The sequence below is a fragment of the Cenococcum geophilum genome (genome assembly GCF_001692895.1).
Source record: "Cenococcum geophilum 1.58 unplaced genomic scaffold K441scaffold_4, whole genome shotgun sequence".
NCBI classification, from domain to species: Eukaryota; Fungi; Ascomycota; class Dothideomycetes; order Gloniales; family Gloniaceae; genus Cenococcum; species Cenococcum geophilum.
In genome coordinates, this window is record NW_027137562.1 from 4,962,024 (window position 1) to 4,980,470 (window position 18,447).

Consider the following 18,447-nt stretch of genomic DNA (forward strand, 5'->3'; position numbering starts at 1 on the left):
TCCACTTCTCAATTTCAATACAGTGATCGTCATTTATGACTGAAAATTACCGGTGCAAGCACCCCTGGCAATGCCAACACCCCACCTTCGGAACTCCACCAAGCTTCGAGTTACAGTACTTCAACAAGATTCCCTCAAAATGGCAGCTTGCATATTTTGCAAAATAATCAAAGGTAAAAGTCTTTTTCCCTCAGCGCTTTTAGGTTTTATTAATGATCAATGGCTAGGCGAAATCTCTTCCATGAAACTCTTCGAGAGTGAAAGGACTTTTGCCTTCCTCGACATCCAACCCTTAAGCAAAGGTCATTCTGTATGATAAACCATTCAATTCAATGCCCTATCGCTGGAAGGGTCTAGGATTAACTCTAACTTTGTTACTTAATAGCTCATTATCCCTAAACATCATGGCGCGAAACTCCACGACATTCCCGATGACCAACTCCATGAGATTCTACCCGTCGCAAAGAAGATAGCTTTGGCGGTGGGATGCGACGACTACAACATTCTACAAAACAACGGAAGAACTGCACATCAAGTGGTGGATCATGTCTGTCTCTCTTCATACTCTGCAACGCAGAATTTGACCCGGAGAACCCCGATGCTGACAGCGGTTACGTTAGGTTCACTTCCACATGATACCGAAACCGAACGAGAAGGAAGGCCTTGGAATCCACTGGCCTGCGGAAGCAGTGGATATGAATCAACTAAGCAAGCTGCTGGAGGAGATCAAGGCCAAGATGTGAGGCGCGGGATTTGCGGGAATTATTTGCGAGGCGGTTTTAGAGATCAATCAAGATTACCTGAATGGATCAGGGCCTGTTTGGTTCCACTGGAGGTATCAGTTTCTAAATTGAGGTGGTCGTAGCTTTTGGCGCGTTTTAGTGTAAAATCTTCTGCCGCGTCTAATTGATCAAAGGCCTCAAAACCACCACGTCAACGTCTTGGCAGAAAGTGGCAGTAGAGGCTCTAGATGGGCGCGCTCACTAGCGTCACGAAATGGAGGCTCCAGTTCATTCAAATTGTGGTCTCCCCCTATATTTTTCAAACTGACGTTTTTCAGCCGCACCAACAGCCTATTTAGGCAATCGCAGGGGTGTAGGCGCGCCTGCCGAGATGAAGCTCAGCTGGAGCGATCAGAGCAAGAAATGAAGCTAGAGGAACCAAACGGGAGCGTCAATTCGATATCAGCCCGTTGAGATGACGCCTCCATCTCGCCTCCAACCGACGAACCAAACAGGCCCTCAGCTTTCGAAAGAATCAAGCGGTTAGCCAGAGCATTATCAGAGACACATCCTTACAGCCTTCGTGAGCCTACACGTTGACAATAACACGCGACGCAAGAAAAGCGACCATAATTGCGGAAGTAATTTCATAATCACTGTAGAAATTGACAATTGTCGGACCGACGAACGAAAGAAGTCTTTTCTACGGAGAATTGCTATTAATATGCGATTCCAGTTTGCACATTGGGTTTTGTGAATGTCTTCTGAAGGCACAGAGGTTTGTCTGAAGGAATTTCTGTGTGGCAATGATGACATGAATCCCTCTTCACATTGCCATTTCCTGAAGCAAACCTGATGCCTAACCAAGAACAGTTCAATACTTGCAAACACAGCCAACAAGAGTACCACCCAAGTTTCCATCGCTGAACAAATAAGTTTCAACGGCACATGCTTCCGCGATGCAGCCCCCCATTCTCGCTCTCCATCTCCATTCCCTGACCCACATCACCACCAGCCTTTCTCATCATCACTCACTACCACAACTTCACCCTTTCACCCCGCTGGTACATTTCCCAATGTTGCGTCCAGGCCGCCAAAACCAGCGTTGAAAGCTCAGCAAAGCGTTCCTCGACCTCCTTCCATGACTGGACCATCTCATTTCGCAACTGCTTCTCGAGCAACCATCCACGCGATAACACCCCCACCGTCTCGCCTGCGCTCGTCCCCCCATACCGGAACTCGCTGATGCACTGCGCCTCAACTACTTTGCATTTCTCTTCTGAATTTCTTCTTTGCGGTGTGGCGGCCTAGCATGCGCTGGGTGGCTTCGTTAACGCGGATGAGTGCGCTTTGTAGGGCTGCGAGTGGGAGGGTGGGGACGTCCTCCGGTGCTAGTGCGTTGCTGGTAGTTGCTTCGGGGTTGTGTGGGTGCGTTGTTGCTGTGGGGCTGGTATTGTGGGAAAGATTTAGTAGCGTTGACTCTTTCTGCGGTATGTTGGGAGTAATTGCTTATTTATGGCTTCGAGAGTTTATGGAGACAGCGATTTTGACGGAGAGGCGCCTTTTTAGGTAAGATAGAGAAGTCGGGGTCGGGATTGGTGTAGGCAATGAAGAACCGGATTTCCTGGAGTAGTTGCAGATCTTAAGAGTCCAGTCTGTTTTCGCCGTCTTTGTATATCTGTCTATTCCGGAACTTTCTATCCTCTGAGTGCATACTATCTTAGACATAGTCATCTGTCTATCCGGCACATCTCAGTCCAGAAGATAAAAGGACTACAGAAAGGGGTTCCTCATTTGCATGACACATATTGGTGAGTGAGACAAGCGGGTAGCTGCAGCTTGACAGGGCGATCCGAGAAATCGGGCTCAAGCCGGGATGACGAAGAGGAATAAAAGGGCCCATACTGAGCCAGTGCTAGCTTTCATAAGGCAATAGTCGAACAATGGGAAATTTAGCAGACATCAATGCATTTGGGTGTGGTTGGAAGTGAGACTGTATCAGGTCTAAGAAAGAAAAACTGACATGGAGCTCTTAATGATGCCGCCTGTGCCAACTGGTCTAGCTGCTTCAATAACCTATCCCACACTACGTCGAAGAAGCGACAGTTACCTCAAGATACGTTCCAATGACTAGAGAAAGTAAGATGTACCGAAGGCCAAAAGCGAATGTCAACGGACGTAAGTGACTAGCTCTCTTCCCCACGTTCTCAACCACATCTAGCAATCTGGCCGCCTTCATCTCATAATGATGAGGCCTCTGATTTCTAAGCTCCTGTGTCTCACAAGCGGTCTCCGTAATCTTCTACGCCTTCTCTTGCACTGTCTGAGCGTTCTCCGTGATCGCGTGCATCATGTCATCAATCCTATCAAGAGCTCCTCCTAATCGAACTACTCATGTAGCCGTTTCTTGCCTCCACCTGACAGCTAGAGCACCATATCGATCGTATACACGCATGGGCTCTGAAATGAGTGAGCTCTTCGACGCATTCGATGATGTTATTGAACCGCTGCGTGACAAACTCGTGATGGTCTAAACCTGATGAAAGGGGTTGTTTGTGAATGCAGAAAGCAATGATGGCGGCGACATTGACGAACAACTGTCGCTGCAGGAGCAAACATCGAGGGTAAGGGCTTGTCGCTAGAGTAATAGAATCAGCAACGTTAAGCTATCGAAGGTTAAGCAGCTTGAAGGTCTATGAGAGCGGGTGCAATGCGGGATATAGTGATGGCTATGGGCTTGCTGACTTATCGAGTAGATCGGAGGGACTAACATGTGTATCTGGCAGCTTTGAAGCACTTGATCGTAGAATACTAACCACAAAACGACAAGTCAGTTTCCTTTAAACTTAAAACCGGAGTTTTAGAGCCGCCAAGAACGAGAGGATTAGAACACTTTTTTTCATACCCTAACATTGTATTCTCTACGCCTGTGATTACGTCATATGGAGCTGAGAGTGGTTTATTCAACCCTGGGATCTCTAGATTTACCGTCTCCGTGACCATAGCCTTTCCGGTAGCTGTCGGAGACATTCGATACGACCAGAGCGAACATAGTATCTATGTTAGGGAGTAGAATCAATCATGAACCGAAGATGACTTCGACGGGCTAAACTGGAGTTGAATGTTTTACAGTAAAGACGTTCCGAGAAGCCTTGATGGGCGAAGAACAGAGCATTCAAAGTGGACGAAGGTTTTAGCAGTGACCTGAAGTACTCCTAGCGTTTATTCAAGGTGAGAAAGGAATCGATTCTTATATAAGAAACCATCACAGGCGGTCAGAACGGGGGAAGCAGCGACTGTTGATAAAGCCACCTCGGACCCTATGTTGCAAATACACTCAGGCAGATAAGACGCAAGAAGTACAATGAACAGGATAAGGATATCATCTCACGGAGCCGACCAGGAAGATAACGTGCCCTAAGGAACTGGTATGCGATGTTCGACCAGTACCACTGCCGTTCTCCCGAAATGAAATATTCCCTAGCTACCAAAGACGCGAGGAAGGAGAAAGGCCCCTCGTACTTTTAATGAGGACCGTATGACTCGGCTAGCATTTGCACACTCAATGACTCCACTACGCCATTCTTATCAGACAGAAAAAATACTACACTATACACTGGATTCTGGCCTTTCGCCTTCGGCCACAACAGGAACACCAAGGCCGCGATCCGGGCTTTGCAAGACTAATTGTTCGTGTCTCCGTGCCCTTACGAAATCGCTGATTGACTTAATCAGAATGAACCACCCGACAAGCATCAGAATGTAGGCAAGCCAATCACTTGTTGTGATACCACCAGAGCTTGATTGCGAAGTTGGAGATCCTTCCGGAGCGACATCATTTGGGTTGAAGTCGTGTGAGTTTGGGTCCGGTGGTGCGTTGTTAAACTGGCCGCTGGTATCCGATATATCGGGCGGGCTGGCCCCTTTCATAGAAAATCCATACTGGACGAGAGTTATGCCGAGACCAGCTCGAGAGCCATTCTTAGCGGCGTGGGTGGTGTGGAGAAGATAGGTAAGAAGGAAACCGACGAGTTGGAAGGACATGGAAATCATAGCATTCCATACGAAACTGAAAAGGGAGCCGACCGGAAGACCTTCGACGAAGACCTCATCACCGACCATACCAGGGGCAAGGATGGTGGTTTCCCAGTACGGAGGCGTTGCATCTGCGGCGGCTTGTTCGTATGTCTACGAAGCAGAAGGTCAGCAACATACTCTATAAATCTGTCTAGCGTGGGTCCGAATGGACAAGGGGAATGGCATACCGGAGGCTTCTCTTCCAAATCATCACCCCGTGACGGTTTGGCGCTCAGATTCGCAAATACTCCGTCGTTCTGGCCGCCACCATATACCCTTCCTTGCCCTGAGGCTGGTTGTGGAGTGAAGGCCGGTAATTGCGTGACCCTCCTCTCGAGACCTCGTGGCCTAACTTCGTCGCTTTGTCTGTCCGTTTGATCGTCATTGTGTGAATCACTCGGGTTTCCGCGCATTAGCCGCTGCCGATCATCCATGCCGTCTCCATGCTCATCATCAGAGTCCTCATCATCAGAGGGAGAGTCGAATGTATCTGCGAGTGTGCGTTCGGCGTCTGTGGCGAGAGGGTCGTCGGAGAGGAGGCGCCGGGATGTTGGGGAAGAAGCGCGAGATCGGAAAGAAGGCGGAGGAGAGTTAGGAATTGAGTTTTGAGGATGAGGACTTATAGGAGATTCATCTTCATCGTGTTCCGCTACCTGTGAACCTAGTATGTTAGTGGTGATCAAGGGATGAAGTGTGAGGGGCTGAGGCGACGTACCCGCTCGTAGCGTTGAGGGCTCATGGCGAGTGTCTCAGTAGAAAGCTATCAAGTAAAACCGCACAGACAAAGAGAGGATGAAGAAAAGGTGAAGGAAGGACAGTAAGGAGATGGCGAGGTAAGTGTCAGGCAGTGGAAGCGGCTCGAAGCAGGCGATCACCCGGTCGGGGTTTCGGTCATCAGAGCCAGCACAGCCACGACGCTCAGGAATCTTATCCGCATCATTTTCGACGGACGAATTCTCTCCTCCGCGCCCACGAAGTCACCATGTCTAGTCCAGTACGTTATCAATTACAATTCAACCTGGCATCTATCGCAGCCGGTGGCTGCATCAATTGACCTGTTAGGCTAACCACCTAACTACAGAGAATCGCAAAGCATTACGCCCGTATAATCTCCCTCTGGCCAAAAGATATCCTCCGGCCGACGGTGGCCTTTCAAAACACTCTCCAATATCGTGCATCCCAATTTTTTCCCGCCAAAACCTCTCCCGTAGAGCCCGAATCCGAACCTAAAGCCGCCGCCAAACCAGTGTCATCATCCGCGGCATCATTAGACCCCAAGATCGAACTCTTGAACATAAACGCACTCTATTCCCTCCTTGAAAACAGATATAGCAAGCGGGTATGCAATAGCTGTGCTTACACAGTATTCATCGTTACTGATCTTTGTGGCAGTATCCTACATCTCCCGCTCTCCTCCACCCAACCTCCAATCCCACATACTACGAGGACCTAATGGTTGAGTTAGAACAGGCGCCCGGACGCTCCTGGTTTTCTAGAGCCATCAAGAGGTGGAAGGGCTTGATTAGGTTTTCGTAAATTATGAGGTCAAGGGTTTGGCAGGGCAATTGTAAAACATTGTATGAGTATGGTATATGGAACCAGGAAAAAAGCCAGGGTGGGTGTTCGTTGCTTTTACATGTCTAATTACTGAGATATATCCACAGGATAACTTCTATAAAGGGCCTGGGATTGAGTCTATTAGGTGCGTGTAGATGTGCATGTAAGAAACCTCAAGTTACTTTAGCATGTCTGGCGCACGACGTGTACAATACGAAGATAGGGCACTATTGCTACACAGGTGGATACTAATCACTACACTGTGTGCTACCGAAAAGCGCTTCGGATCCCCAAATCCTAACTCAATCGCCAAAGGAACATCCTAGCCTTGCTTGAGTTCTAATCCATCCGTCCAATCAAGAGAGAAGAAACTGTACGACCACATTACTCCATAGACTCGTTCCGTGCTCCAACTAGCATACATCTGTCATTCTACAAAACAAAGAACGCCTCGAGTACTCCACATGATGACAAAAGAAAGTGAACACCAAAAGCCAGAACCGAGAGCCCATGAAAAGCATCATTCAATCTCATCAGCCTCAGAACTTTCGCTATCCTTTTCTTGGCTCCCTTTGGAAAGCAAGTGCCCGCCGTATTGTTCATGGAGGTGTCACTTCCGCCCTTTTGGTATCACGATTTATTGAAATCGTGGCTTCCTAATAGCTTAGATAACCGTCGCTCTGGTGGTGGAGCCTTTCTAGTAGGAGCCTTCTCACGAGCCAATTTAATTGGCATAGCTTTGGTTGTAGAGGCCTTGACTGAAGATGGCTTGTTTAGAGACGGCTTAGTTGGAGGTGTTTTGGTTAAGGCGGCTTGGTTGGGTGGTGTGGTTGAATGTGGCTTGGCCGGAGTCGGTCTGTTCGGTGACGGCCTTGTAGAAGGGGCGACAGATGACATCAGTTCAATAGGAGATCCAGCATTTGAAGGATCTTTCCGCAGCCTTTTTGTGGGAGGGAAGACCTCGAAAGAATCAGAAATGTCCGAAGAGTTTGGAGGTGACGAGGTGGAGCTTGCTCCCTTCGCTGCTCCATGTCGTCTTCGCTTTTGAGGCTTCTTCGAGTGAGACCGGGCTTTAGAAGGCGAGGAAGTTGGATCTGTTTCGTCATCTCCGGCTAGGACTGATAGCTCCTTCCGACCGGGAGAATAGTGGTGACGAGCGCGTAGGAGAGCTTTCCTCCGCTCCCCTATGTGCGCCCTTTGCTCCGGCGTTATCTGCTTGAACAAGGGCTCAAACAAAGGCGACAAGCTAGGTGCTGTAGAGGTTTCAGGATCGGTAGGCGAAGGTTCAGGAGAGCGTGAGGACGCAGTCCGCTTGTCGATTCGATCACAGTCACTATCGTAGGAGTGGAATGAAGCAGGCGTTGGAGGGTTTTCGTCCTGCAAGGGAGGACTAGAGGCGGAATGTGGGTCTGCGTTTCCATCTCCAATAGTGCTGAACCATCCTGAGCTTGGGGTTTGCCAACCGGGCGTTTCCACCAAGTGCATATCCTTGAAGTGTATAAACTCTAGAGAAAGCGGTGGTTAACTAGCTGAGGCAACCCGGAGTTGATCTTCACAATACTCACCTCCGTTGTCATCATAGAAGCCCTCACCCGGTAAATTGATATTGTATGAGTAGGTTTGGTATCGAGCTGGAGTACTAGAATGCACTTCATGTCTTTCTAGCGACTCTAGATGAGTGCGATCCGTTGCATTCTTTTCTTTGGTTGCCTCATTCGCTAGTATCTCCGCGAGTTCTACATTTCTGTGAGCTGGTTTAGGCTTCGATATGGGCTTGGTAAAACTTGACAAACTTTTTTTGGGGTTGAACTTTCCAATATTGTTGACTATTCCGTGGCAATTTTCACAACGCTTGCAACTTTCATCAGATGTTGATTCGGATGAAGGTGACTGGTGACAACTCATACCGAGCTAAGGCCAGCTGGTGAAAGATAGTTATGCGGGCATGGAAGTCGATGAATGAATGAGAAGAAGAGGGACTGGTTAGACGGAATGCGTGGTCGAAGATTCGCAAAATCTTAGCAGAAGGGATTTCACGCACCCAATGTGCTTTCTGTGAATCATATTTGGCAAATTGCGTGTGAATGAGTGCCAAACTCAAGATGAGTCCCGCTTACGTTTTAGCCACCTGAAGAAACGTCCAGCTAGATTTTCCCAGGGCCTATAGAAAACATATGGCCCAACGTGCAGGCTTCACTATCACAGTCAAATAGAGGCTCCAGCCTCTTCTGCATGGGTAGTAAATGATCATTATCAGTGTTTGCAACTATTGACTGTCTGAAGTGCCAAGTGTGACCGAGGGGCGTGAATGAAGGAAAGATCAAGATAGGATGGCAAGCTCGAACATACATACCACGTAACCACGCATGTACTCAGAACCCAAAAGATCATTGCAGAGGGACTGCGATAGCATTAGAGTGGTCATGATGCTCTCAATTCTTCAATACTCTAGCCGAAGTCAAAATAAGTACGCGAATTCGCAACTAGCACGTAGATGTTTTGCAAACAGTCCGCACCCGCTTCCTCTTTCGCCTCCTTTAGTGTATCTACTGTAGCGACTGTCGGAAGTTTCATATTTCTAGTTTATTTTACGCTTCTGCGGGTTCGGTCTAGGGTGCTGGCTCGTCAGTAAGACGTTTCCTCCTAAAGAATATATCGTAGAAAGTTTCTAAGCGAAGCTAGGTTGCATTCATAATAATGCATGATTTCATTTCCTTTTGAATAAACAGGTACTTCGACGGCACCATTGTTACATGCCAAAACCTATTCAGATTAACTCCATCCCATGATACGACAATTAACGTAGTGAGGTGGAAAATCGCCGCTCTCCATGCATGAAAAAGAACATCGCCAAATCTTACAAAACTCGTTCACAAACGTGGCTGGTAAGAGAACATGCAACGCTACGAGAGCATTATCGGTAGATCTCTTCATCGGGCCTGTTCACGTCATTGTGCCTGTTCCAAGGTACGCTGCTGCGATTGGTTGTTTCGCCGCTATGGTAGCCGCCATCTTCTCACGGTCGTGCTTTTCCTGTTCCATCAATGCACGGTCAGCCTTAGTCACACGAGGCTTTCTCACTGTCGTGCCTCCTCGAGAACCGGGGCCTCCTCCACGACCTCTTCCTCTACCTGAGGTGTCACCTCGGGTGGTGCCACCTCTACCACGTCCTCGTCCCCGCTTAATCGTTCCATCGGCCCTGATATACACCATTAGCCTAAGCATATCAAGAGTGCAAAGAAAAGATACCTTTCCACCGCCGGTTTCTCTCCTTCTGTTATCAACGGCCCGCTATAAACAAAGAATCCATCCTTCGCCATGAGCGCCTGCTGCTCCCACGCCAATTCTGTATCATCAATGAAATCGTCTTCCTTGTCGTAGTCCTCCACTTTTCTCCTCCTGCGCTTCTTGCCTCCATTGCCAGCTGATGCATCATCTTCCATTCCCCCCATTTCAACATTGCTATCGGGTTCAGACAGGTCAAGAGACATGTCGTCGGCTGATCCAGCACCAGCGGCCTTCTCTAGAGCCGCACCTGCAGCAGTGATCTGTTTTTGCCGCTCACGTCGAGCAGCAATTCTTGGGTTAAGGGCTGCGAAACCATATTTTTTCTCAACCTCGCGTGCAAAATTGATAGTCACATTCGTTTGACCTTTGAGCGGAAAGGTAAGCCAGATGTTGGTGCCGTGAGGTCCCGTGGAGCCATTAGAAGTATTTGCAGGACCAAATGGCGTCCCTGATAATAGACCGCTGCCAGTTGGTAAAGGTGGGGGGGCCTCCTTTTGTCGTACCGGCTTCACGGGCGGCGTTGGTGCAGCTGAAGGAGTACCAGCGCTAGCAGAATCCGATTTCTTCATGGGGATGGACATCTTCGGGGTTGATTCCTTTTCCACATCTACTTCCATGGGACTTGAGCCGATAATGGTAGCTGGCCGGGGTAATAAGTGTGGTTCAGTATGTGCTATGACGGGGGGAGGTTTAGATACTATGGCGGCAGGTGAAACGGGCGCAGATATGACTGATACTGAATGCTGAAACCTTGCGGGTTGGGGGAAATTCGGGTTTGTTGACGGCGCAGGATCAATTAAGCTTGTAATCGATGGCGATGCACTTGCACGATTGAGTGGTGGAGAAACCGGAGGAGCGCTGCTTGCATTATGGGGTTTGGCCTCGAATGCGGAGCGTATAGGATCGTATACTTGACCGCTAGAGGCAGGGCGAGGTGTGGAAGGTGCAACGTTAATGTGAGATAAATTGGGGTTGTGGATGGGCTCTGGATTACCGCTTAACCTTGGAGCTGGCGGCGGTGTCGGGCGCTCTGGTTGAATGACTGAGACTAATTCTGTGAGCTTAGGCTGCCGAGAAGCAGTTGGTGCAGGCGCCGGTGCAGGCGTAGACGTGGGCGTGGGTGCAGGCACCGATGCAGGCGCAGGTGCAGGTGCTGGCGGCGGCGGCGGTGGTGGTGGTGGTGGTGGTGCAACGGCCTTCTCTTCATTAGAGACATCAATCTTCTGCCTCTTCTTGCGTGGCTGAGGTGGAGCTGATGGATCCTTGGGGGCAGCGGGTTTGCGTGGTTTTCTCTCCTTTGGTTTCTCGTCACCGTTTGCTCCAGCTGCAGGTTCCCGCTTCTTGGGGCCGGGCTTTTTGCGACCTGTTGTGGTGGTTGTGGAAGACAAGGCTGCAGTGGTATTTTTAGCAGTTGTGGCTGGTGCGGCGGATAGTGAGATGTGCGGGTTGGAAACTGCACCACCAAGAACACGAATCGTAGAGTTGTTCGTGCTGGAATTGCCGTTGTCGGTAGACGAGAGGGCGCCGGGCGAATGAGGAGATCGGGGCGGTGAAGAGAGGGAATCGTCAGGCGAGGATGGTGCCTCATCAACTTGGCTAACTACTCCTGACTCCATGGCGGCGAACGCGAGAACTCTACTGCCACAGCATCCAAAAGACCGGCCTTGGGGGAATGGAGCAGGAAAATGATACTTGTACAGGAGGAGACCTGCAGAGCACTGGAACGGTGCACTGGCGGATGCTGGACGGCTAAGGGTTGCGGGAAGGGGGCAAGGAGCTGGAGCTGGGGAGTTGCTACAAAGAGAGTCGCAACAACTTCAACACCACGACGACAATCGCGAACTGCAGATTGATGTGCACGCCCGGATGCGGGTTGCGGGCGCTTCAAAGCAGCCCGAGTGCAGGGCGAGGACGTGGCCGAATCAGTGCGGGCAAAAGTTTGATGATAGGGGTTTCGGTCGAGGCAGCACGGATGGAAGAAGCAGCAGCGCAGAAGTAGGTGCAAAGAGGAAGAAGAGGAAGAAAGGAAGTTAGGAGAGAGCGTCGAGAGTGATGAATCGGGGGGCACCGAGTATAATGGGCACAGACAAGCGTGGGCAGAGATTTGGGACCATTGCGACACAGGCGAGCCAGTTAAGCACAGGTACGAGACATTTCGCTTTACTCCATAGGATCTGATCTGGCGGGACCAAGGGACCTTCTTTCACTGCTGCTGTGAGAGAAGGGCCAAGCCGCGCACTGTTTGGTCTCCGTGCGTTCCATGCTCAACTTTGATCGGAGCCGATGCCAGCTGTTCCGGGGACCATATTGGATGGGGACCACATGAAACGCCTGCTGATAGGCAAAAGCAGGCCGAGGGTACTCTCTGGGCTGCGCTACTTGGACATGCAGTCTGCTGGTTCCTGACTGTTCCGCATGCTCTCTGCTCATGGATGGGGGGGCAACGCACCAGGCAGACCTGATTGAATTTGGTCATTGCCTGCTTTGAGGCACCCGTGTTTGATGACTGGCGTCTCGGAATGGTATGCAAGCCACAGGAAAAGGCAATAAACCTTATCCCCGTTGAAGCCACGATCCCACAAAGATATGGCTGACCTCCGGAGACATTCAGGCTGCAGATGTACGTTGCAGAATACAGAACTCCAATCGGCCTGTAACGAGTTGTCCATGGCTTTTCCCCGCTCCATGGATGGTGATAGACATGGCTTCTGATGTGGCGCCCAATCAAAATAGCCGAGAGGCTTGCATGCATCCCACCGAATCGGTTAGTGCCTTGGCCAAGGCGATGTGCGTCAGCCAGACGAGCAGCCTCACCATCGTTTGCTTATAACCTTACCTCAACCCGGCATTTTGGCACATACTTGCTATCTGAAGAACCCAAAGGCGATTTGAAGAGACTGTTTATAACCAAGTGCTAACCCGATGCCTATGCTACGACATTGTGAGTTTTTTGCACCCTCTGCTATCACATCTCACGTGTTCGTCTTATCCCCAAGTTTCAGCCTAGCAAGGGAAACAACCCTTGTAAATAATTTTACTTTACTGTGCAGTACAAGACTATCATTTCTATTCGCTCCCAACCGTATAAAGCCTTACATGATGCGTTTTCCATAGACATTCGTAGTGAATAGGATTATGACCGAAGACGTCTAATTACCATCATCGTTCTCTAAGGTCCAAGGTTATCTGTCGGGCTGAGAGCCTTATCCCTTGCACAGATAAACACGCTCTATAAAATATGGCCCATGCACACCAATCAATGAGGTGCATATACGGGCGGTAGGTTGTTTTGCCATATCACCAAAGGTCTTAAATGAAGCTACAAATATATCGAATTTTGGGTGTATATTGTATATAGAGCCTCATTCTTTAGAGCTAAGTCGATCTATTTGCTCCTGCCAGCAGGGGCCCTTCTTACATAGTGGTGTTAGATTAAGGAAGTTATTTATTTACATTTAGACACCAAAAAAGTTGATGTTTTGACCCCGCGCACGGGCCACAAGATATTGCACCTTATCTGTGCAAGGGATAAATAGTAATTATTACATATGTAGCAACCGCTAAACAAATTTTCCATAGCACCTCTCTCATACAGCAAATCTGATGCAATAACCTAGGACCGACTGCGGCTGAATATCTTGAATATCAATACTAATTACCCGAAGTTCGGCATTTGTCTACCAAACTGCCGCGTACTAGCCAACAAAATGTCACTTAACATCGTCCCAAAGATCTTAAGAACATCGAGCTATAGACCTCTACTATAAGTTAGCTTCATATACACAGCTTGTTTGAGATGCTCTACGTCTGAAGTTAGAATCGCATTCTCTGTTAGGAATGAGCATTGCCCAGCATCAATTCAAGGATGGTTTAGCAGTTGGGTTTCCAATGTAGTTTCACGGATAAGTTTTACAGGCCAATATAGCGATTATAAAGTACCTTGATTCAGTGCACCAGAAGACAAATACATCGAGAGTAACTATGCTTAATCGCAAACTGCTAGCCACACAACGAGAAGCCCAGATAACATGATGATACGAGACCGAAGGACACCAGGTATACAAAGCCGGCAACGCCACAGACGCCGTTGCTCCGCCCACACATGAGAGCATTTTTAGGAACAATGACACATGCAGGACATCAAAGGAGACATCACACTACTCGCCCTTGCTCTTCTTTTTCTTCTTCTTGCTTTGGCCATCCGCCTCCTCACCATGCTTCCGCTTCCTGTCCGACTTGGATAATGCATCGCCATTAGCATTACTTTTTTTCTTCTCTTTTTTAACCTTCTTTTCTGGCGAAGGGGACGCAGCGAGAGTCTCCGAGGTTAGTGTTTCGGCTTCGGATTTCTTGGATTTCTTCTCCTTTTTATCCTTCTTCTCTTTCTTGTGGTGGACTGCTTGCTCAGTTGCTTTCGTGGTAACGCCATCAGTCATCTCAACATCCTCAGCAGCGCCGGCAGTGGGGTCATCGATGTTGATATCTGCAAGGACAGAGTCCATTGCCGCTTTCTGTAAACATATATTAGCTTTATTAATTCAAGGGAAATAGATTGATTAAACATAAATATTTATAAAGTTACTTACCATAGCCGCTTCGTTCTTTGTAGGTGCCGTACCAGTTGCATAGAATTCTATTCGCTCCTCAACCTGCCTTTTGAGCGCCTCGCCGAATTTAGATGTTGGGGTTTCAGAGAAGTTGTCGATCCTTGACGCAATGGAACACTTGTTGGCGAGGAATCTGGAGATGCGGCCCTTATTCTTTTGGCCAGTCCGACCAATGAATGAGGAGTGGTAAATTAGACCGTATTTTGGCGTATTACCTTTCGTCTTAAGCGCTCGGAAGAGAGCTTTCTCGGCACCGAGAATCTGCACTGTTGATGCCGGGTATTTGGAGAGATTGGTCAAGCTTCCGGCCTTAGATATCAGTCTTGCTCCAACAGTATCGCCAATCAGTGCAGCCAGATTCGGAGCGACGGTGTTCATCTTTGAGCTCAAGTAATTACTGAGGCTCTTACGATATGCGGCTAATGCGACAGCTCGTTTGGCAAATAACTGCACGTTCTCCATGTCCATTTCGGAAAGGTCTCGGCCCATGCTCACTCTTGCTGCATTAATAATACCTTGCGCGATGCTCTCGTCATCATTCACGATTGCTGCCAGATTATGCAGACTGTCTTCGGAAAGGGCCGTTTTGTCCCCAATAAAAATCACCAACTTGGCGTATAGATGGTTGTCAGAAACAATTTTCACCAGCTCAGGGAAGTGCCATGAGTACCATTCGCGGACCCGATTGCAGAAGGTATTCACGGCTTTGCCCAGCTGGTCGAGTGTCGCAATCGCCTGAATGATATGGTTATCGTTCTTCTGAACGCTGAACTTAACCTTGCCTCGAGAGTAGGCGTGGCCGAGGCCGAGCTGCGCACGCTCCACATCTCCCTCTTGCAGCTGCTTCAGCAGCTTTGGACCGTGCTGTCGCAGACCACGAAGAAGATCTGCTACTACCTCGCTGGTCTCACTTGTCTCGCACTCAATGTATGGGAAAGCTGCTTTGATGCTGCCAGCCAAGTTCTTCTCTGCGACTCCCAGTACTGTCTTCTTTTTCTTCCCCGCCTTCGGCAAATTCGATTCCAGGACTGTGCGCAAATAATCCGACATTATGCCTTCAGAGATATCATTTGTATCCTCAAGAGCTTGACTGGCGCCTTGAAATGGTGCAAGACTGACCAGCTGGACCATTTTGCCTACGCGGTATTAGTCGGGACGGTAAGCTAAGTGCAGGTAGAACGAACCAAAATGTGCGAGGTCTTGCGCCTTTTCTTGTACTTCTTTCAGGCGGTTACCTACAGTATCAGCTTGCATCACAACTTTGAATATCTGCAATGGTTTAGCAAGGAAAGTTGAGGTGATCTTAGAGAACGAACCGCATAGCCCACAGGGGACTCGCTGAGAAGATAGTCCGCCATTGTGCACGACGCTGAGCTCTAGCCTCTTAATTGAAGAAGACTCGGTAACTTGATCGGGTTTCGGCGGAATAGAGGTCGCGGTGCTCTCGCCTGTGGGAATCTTCACAAAAACTTTCGAGAGCAAAGTTCAAAGCTTGGCGCACACTGCGGCGAAACGGTTTCTCCGACCTGCGCCGCTGGGTTCGCGAGCAAAGAAATTTGGAGACGCGACATTTTGGAGGCAGCCAAACACCCCACATTCCCCCTCACCACCTTTCTGAGTCTTCCAGACTCTGCGCGCTTGTTGTTGTTTCGCCATAGAATTTTTTCAATATGTCTGCCGCGCAACTTCTAAATCCAAAGGCGGAGTCCAGGGTATGGAACCCAAATGTTTCTAAGAATGAAGCCTGGCTAATGAACTTTTAGAGACGTGGGGAAGCTTTGAGAGTCAATATTTCCGCCGGGGAGGGACTGCAGCAAGTGCGCTCAGCCTTCGCAATGCATCGCAATATTTCCAAGGTTAACCAATTTGCTAGGTGTTGGCGTCAAATTTGGGACCTCGAGGAACACTCAAAATGTATGTATGATATATCCAGGATACATGTCTTGCATCAATCTGACAACCCTTAGGCTTGTAGACGGTGCGGGCGCAGTATGTTTATAAAGCCAGAATTGCGCCAACACAATCGACTTATCTCATCCACAGATCAAACTCACTAAAGACGGAAACGTTTTGCTTCGAGAAATGGTTCGTACCGTCACGCATTTCTCCTAGACAAATCACTAAATTATATATAGCAAATACAGAACCCTACAGCGGTACGAACGTCGCGTACTTTGCATGAGATACGGGAGCTAAATATTCCAAGGTCATGATTGCACGAGCTGCAACAGCACAGGACGACATCACAGGAGACGGAACAACGTCGGTGGTGTTGATGGTCGGCGAGCTGTTGAAACAGGCAGACCGTTACATATCTGAAGGATTGCACCCAAGGGTTATCACAGACGGCTATGAGATCGCAAAGAATGAAGCTCTGAAGGTTCGCACCCATTCCCCTTGAGACGTAAGAGATGAACTAACCTGTGTTATCTGCAAAGTTTCTAGATGGCTTCAAGCTGCAGAGGGAGGTTGATCGCGAGCTGTTGCTCTCAGTGGCTCGAACATCGCTTTCAACTAAATTAAATAGTACCCTCGCCGAACAGCTAACACCTGATATCGTGGATGCGGTTCTGGCGATATACAACCCGCCCGCAAAACCAGATTTGCACATGGTCGAGATTATGACGATGCAACATCGGACAGCGGCAGACACCCAACTCATAAGAGGGCTAGCACTAGATCATGGCGCAAGACACCCTGACATGCCCAAACGGGTCGAAAACGCCTACATACTTACTCTCAATGTAAGTTTAGAATACGAGAAGTCGGAGATCAACTCTGGATTCTACTATTCTAGTGCGGAACAGAGAGAAAAGTTGGTAGAAAGCGAGAGAAGGTTCGTCGACGAAAAATTGCGGAAAATCGTCGAGTTAAAGAAAGAAGTTTGCGGGAATGACCCGAAGAAAGGTTTCGTAATAATAAACCAAAAAGGCATCGATCCCTTGAGTTTGGATGTCTTGGTCAAGAATGGAATATTTGCACTTAGGAGGGCCAAGAGAAGGAACATGGAACGGCTGCAGCTCGTATGTGGTGGGACAGCACAAAACAGCGTCGATGACCTTACTCCAGATGTGCTTGGCTGGGCTGGTACCGTCTATGAGCACCAGTTGGGAGAGGAGAAGTACACCTTCGTGGTAGGTATAGTAAAATTCTAAAAGGTAACGCTGGACTCACAAAAAGTAGGAAGATGTCAAGGACCCGAAGTCGGTTACTCTGCTCATCAAAGGACCGAATGCACACACCATAACGCAGATCAAGGATGCAGTCCGCGACGGACTACGAAGCGTCTACAATATGATTGTCGACAAAAGCGTCGTTCCCGGCGGTGGGGCTTTCCAAGTCGCATGTGCCGCACACCTTTCGAGCGAAGGTTTCAGAAAGACGGTCAAAGGGAAGGCGAAGTGGGGGGTCACGGCGTTTGCGGACGCTTTGTTGATTATCCCAAAGACTCTAGCCGCAAACTCTGGACACGATATCCAAGATTCACGTGAGTCGACTATACCGAGGAACCAAATGTAAGCTAACCTTCAATAGTGGCGGAACTACAAGATGAATATGCCGATGGAAATATTGTCGGGCTTAATCTCGCAACTGGCGAAGCCATGGATCCCATGCAAGAAGGTGTTTATGACTCGTTCCGAGTTCTTCGCAACTGCATTGCCTCGAGTACTGGCATTGCTTCGAATTTGCTACTGTGCGACGAGATGCTGAAAGCACGGCAAATGGTAAGAGCACATTGATTATTGCCGGCGCTTGTGAAACTGACTTTGTGGTTCTCAGGGACGGCAACCGGAACCAGGCGAAGGGCAGTAATGAGAAGAAGTCACACCTGCAGCCAGGATCTCATCGAAAATCGTTGCAAGCGGGGCAGGGACCGTTTTGGGTGTAGGCACAGCCTTTGCCAGGTGGGATAGAGTACGACACTACCACGAACGAAATTTTGCGGGCGGGACGTAGGTGCAAGATCTGCATACCGGCCATGTATATTACACTTTTTCAAAAAAAGGAATCGTCTAGCAAGACCCTCCCTGATGCGCTTCGTTCTATCAGATTGAGGCAAATCTATTGTTTAAGCTGGATCCCAGGTTTCCGTGCCAAGCTCTTGACGCGGGTTGTTGCTAGTCGAGCTGCTGAAGAACTTTGTAGCCGAATATATAGAGGAGCTTTTGTAGCTTTCTTACCTTTAATAACGCCCT

The 18,447-nt window shown here is 48.9% G+C and overlaps 7 protein-coding genes across 7 annotated transcripts; 3 read left to right on the top strand and 4 right to left on the bottom strand.

Annotated features, from left to right (window-relative positions):
• Positions 1 to 139: 139 nt before the first annotated feature.
• On the top strand, positions 140 to 743 carry K441DRAFT_539094 (HIT-like protein; the record flags this gene model as incomplete). The annotated part of the gene is made up of 4 exons (XM_067642543.1): positions 140 to 173; positions 228 to 310; positions 386 to 547; positions 621 to 743. The coding sequence occupies 4 exons, from the start codon at positions 140 to 142 to the stop codon at positions 741 to 743; spliced, it is 402 nt and encodes a 133-aa protein (XP_067509022.1).
• A 3,588-nt stretch (positions 744 to 4,331) lies between these two features.
• Positions 4,332 to 5,538, bottom strand: K441DRAFT_684390 (uncharacterized protein; the record flags this gene model as incomplete). Its single annotated transcript, XM_067651777.1, has 3 exons — positions 4,332 to 4,910; positions 4,988 to 5,452; positions 5,515 to 5,538. 3 exons carry the CDS (start codon positions 5,536 to 5,538, stop codon positions 4,332 to 4,334), a joined length of 1,068 nt encoding a protein of 355 aa, XP_067509023.1.
• Positions 5,539 to 5,738: 200 nt separating this feature from the next.
• On the top strand, positions 5,739 to 6,494 carry K441DRAFT_627904 (uncharacterized protein). Its single transcript, XM_067646181.1, has 4 exons — positions 5,739 to 5,793; positions 5,881 to 6,138; positions 6,192 to 6,414; positions 6,464 to 6,494. Exons 1-3 carry the CDS (start codon positions 5,782 to 5,784, stop codon positions 6,333 to 6,335), a joined length of 414 nt encoding a protein of 137 aa, XP_067509024.1. The 5' UTR covers positions 5,739 to 5,781; the 3' UTR covers positions 6,336 to 6,414; positions 6,464 to 6,494.
• A 492-nt stretch (positions 6,495 to 6,986) lies between these two features.
• Positions 6,987 to 8,781, bottom strand: K441DRAFT_673808 (uncharacterized protein; the record flags this gene model as incomplete). Its single annotated transcript, XM_067650679.1, has 4 exons — positions 6,987 to 7,861; positions 7,922 to 8,100; positions 8,474 to 8,484; positions 8,710 to 8,781. 4 exons carry the CDS (start codon positions 8,779 to 8,781, stop codon positions 6,987 to 6,989), a joined length of 1,137 nt encoding a protein of 378 aa, XP_067509025.1.
• Positions 8,782 to 9,001: 220 nt separating this feature from the next.
• Positions 9,002 to 11,707, bottom strand: K441DRAFT_693045 (HPC2-domain-containing protein). The gene is made up of 2 exons (XM_067652615.1): positions 9,606 to 11,707; positions 9,002 to 9,555 (listed from the first exon to the last, which is right to left on the bottom strand). Exons 1-2 carry the CDS (start codon positions 11,258 to 11,260, stop codon positions 9,300 to 9,302), a joined length of 1,911 nt encoding a protein of 636 aa, XP_067509026.1. The 5' UTR covers positions 11,261 to 11,707; the 3' UTR covers positions 9,002 to 9,299.
• Positions 11,708 to 13,523: 1,816 nt separating this feature from the next.
• On the bottom strand, positions 13,524 to 15,658 carry K441DRAFT_693046 (pre-rRNA processing nucleolar protein-like protein Sik1). The gene is made up of 4 exons (XM_067652616.1): positions 15,568 to 15,658; positions 15,436 to 15,520; positions 14,231 to 15,387; positions 13,524 to 14,155 (listed from the first exon to the last, which is right to left on the bottom strand). The coding sequence occupies exons 1-4, from the start codon at positions 15,607 to 15,609 to the stop codon at positions 13,802 to 13,804; spliced, it is 1,638 nt and encodes a 545-aa protein (XP_067509027.1). The 5' UTR covers positions 15,610 to 15,658; the 3' UTR covers positions 13,524 to 13,801.
• A 174-nt stretch (positions 15,659 to 15,832) lies between these two features.
• Positions 15,833 to 18,445, top strand: K441DRAFT_653100 (T-complex protein 1 subunit zeta). The gene is made up of 11 exons (XM_067647475.1): positions 15,833 to 15,963; positions 16,015 to 16,068; positions 16,125 to 16,165; positions 16,219 to 16,240; positions 16,295 to 16,336; positions 16,387 to 16,407; positions 16,458 to 16,631; positions 16,690 to 17,385; positions 17,435 to 17,738; positions 17,786 to 17,976; positions 18,032 to 18,445. The coding sequence occupies exons 1-11, from the start codon at positions 15,922 to 15,924 to the stop codon at positions 18,062 to 18,064; spliced, it is 1,620 nt and encodes a 539-aa protein (XP_067509028.1). The 5' UTR covers positions 15,833 to 15,921; the 3' UTR covers positions 18,065 to 18,445.
• The last annotated feature ends 2 nt before the right edge of the window (positions 18,446 to 18,447 follow it).

Coding starts and splice junctions, on each gene's coding strand:
- K441DRAFT_653100 (XM_067647475.1), top strand. CDS start 15,922: ATGTCTGCCGCGCAACTTCTAAATCCAAAGGCGGAGTCCAGG. Junction 16,241..16,294: donor TTGTAGACGGTGCGGGCGCA/GTATGTTTATAA, acceptor TCTCATCCACAG/ATCAAACTCACTAAAGACGG. Junction 17,386..17,434: donor AGGAGAAGTACACCTTCGTG/GTAGGTATAGTA, acceptor CACAAAAAGTAG/GAAGATGTCAAGGACCCGAA.
- K441DRAFT_693046 (XM_067652616.1), bottom strand. CDS start 15,609: ATGGCGGACTATCTTCTCAGCGAGTCCCCTGTGGGCTATGCG. Junction 15,521..15,567: donor AGTCCCCTGTGGGCTATGCG/GTTCGTTCTCTA, acceptor AAACCATTGCAG/ATATTCAAAGTTGTGATGCA. Junction 14,156..14,230: donor CAAAGAACGAAGCGGCTATG/GTAAGTAACTTT, acceptor ATATGTTTACAG/AAAGCGGCAATGGACTCTGT.
- K441DRAFT_627904 (XM_067646181.1), top strand. Junction 6,139..6,191: donor AAAACAGATATAGCAAGCGG/GTATGCAATAGC, acceptor TCTTTGTGGCAG/TATCCTACATCTCCCGCTCT.
- K441DRAFT_693045 (XM_067652615.1), bottom strand. CDS start 11,260: ATGGAGTCAGGAGTAGTTAGCCAAGTTGATGAGGCACCATCCTCGCCT. Junction 9,556..9,605: donor GAGAAACCGGCGGTGGAAAG/GTATCTTTTCTT, acceptor GGTGTATATCAG/GGCCGATGGAACGATTAAGC.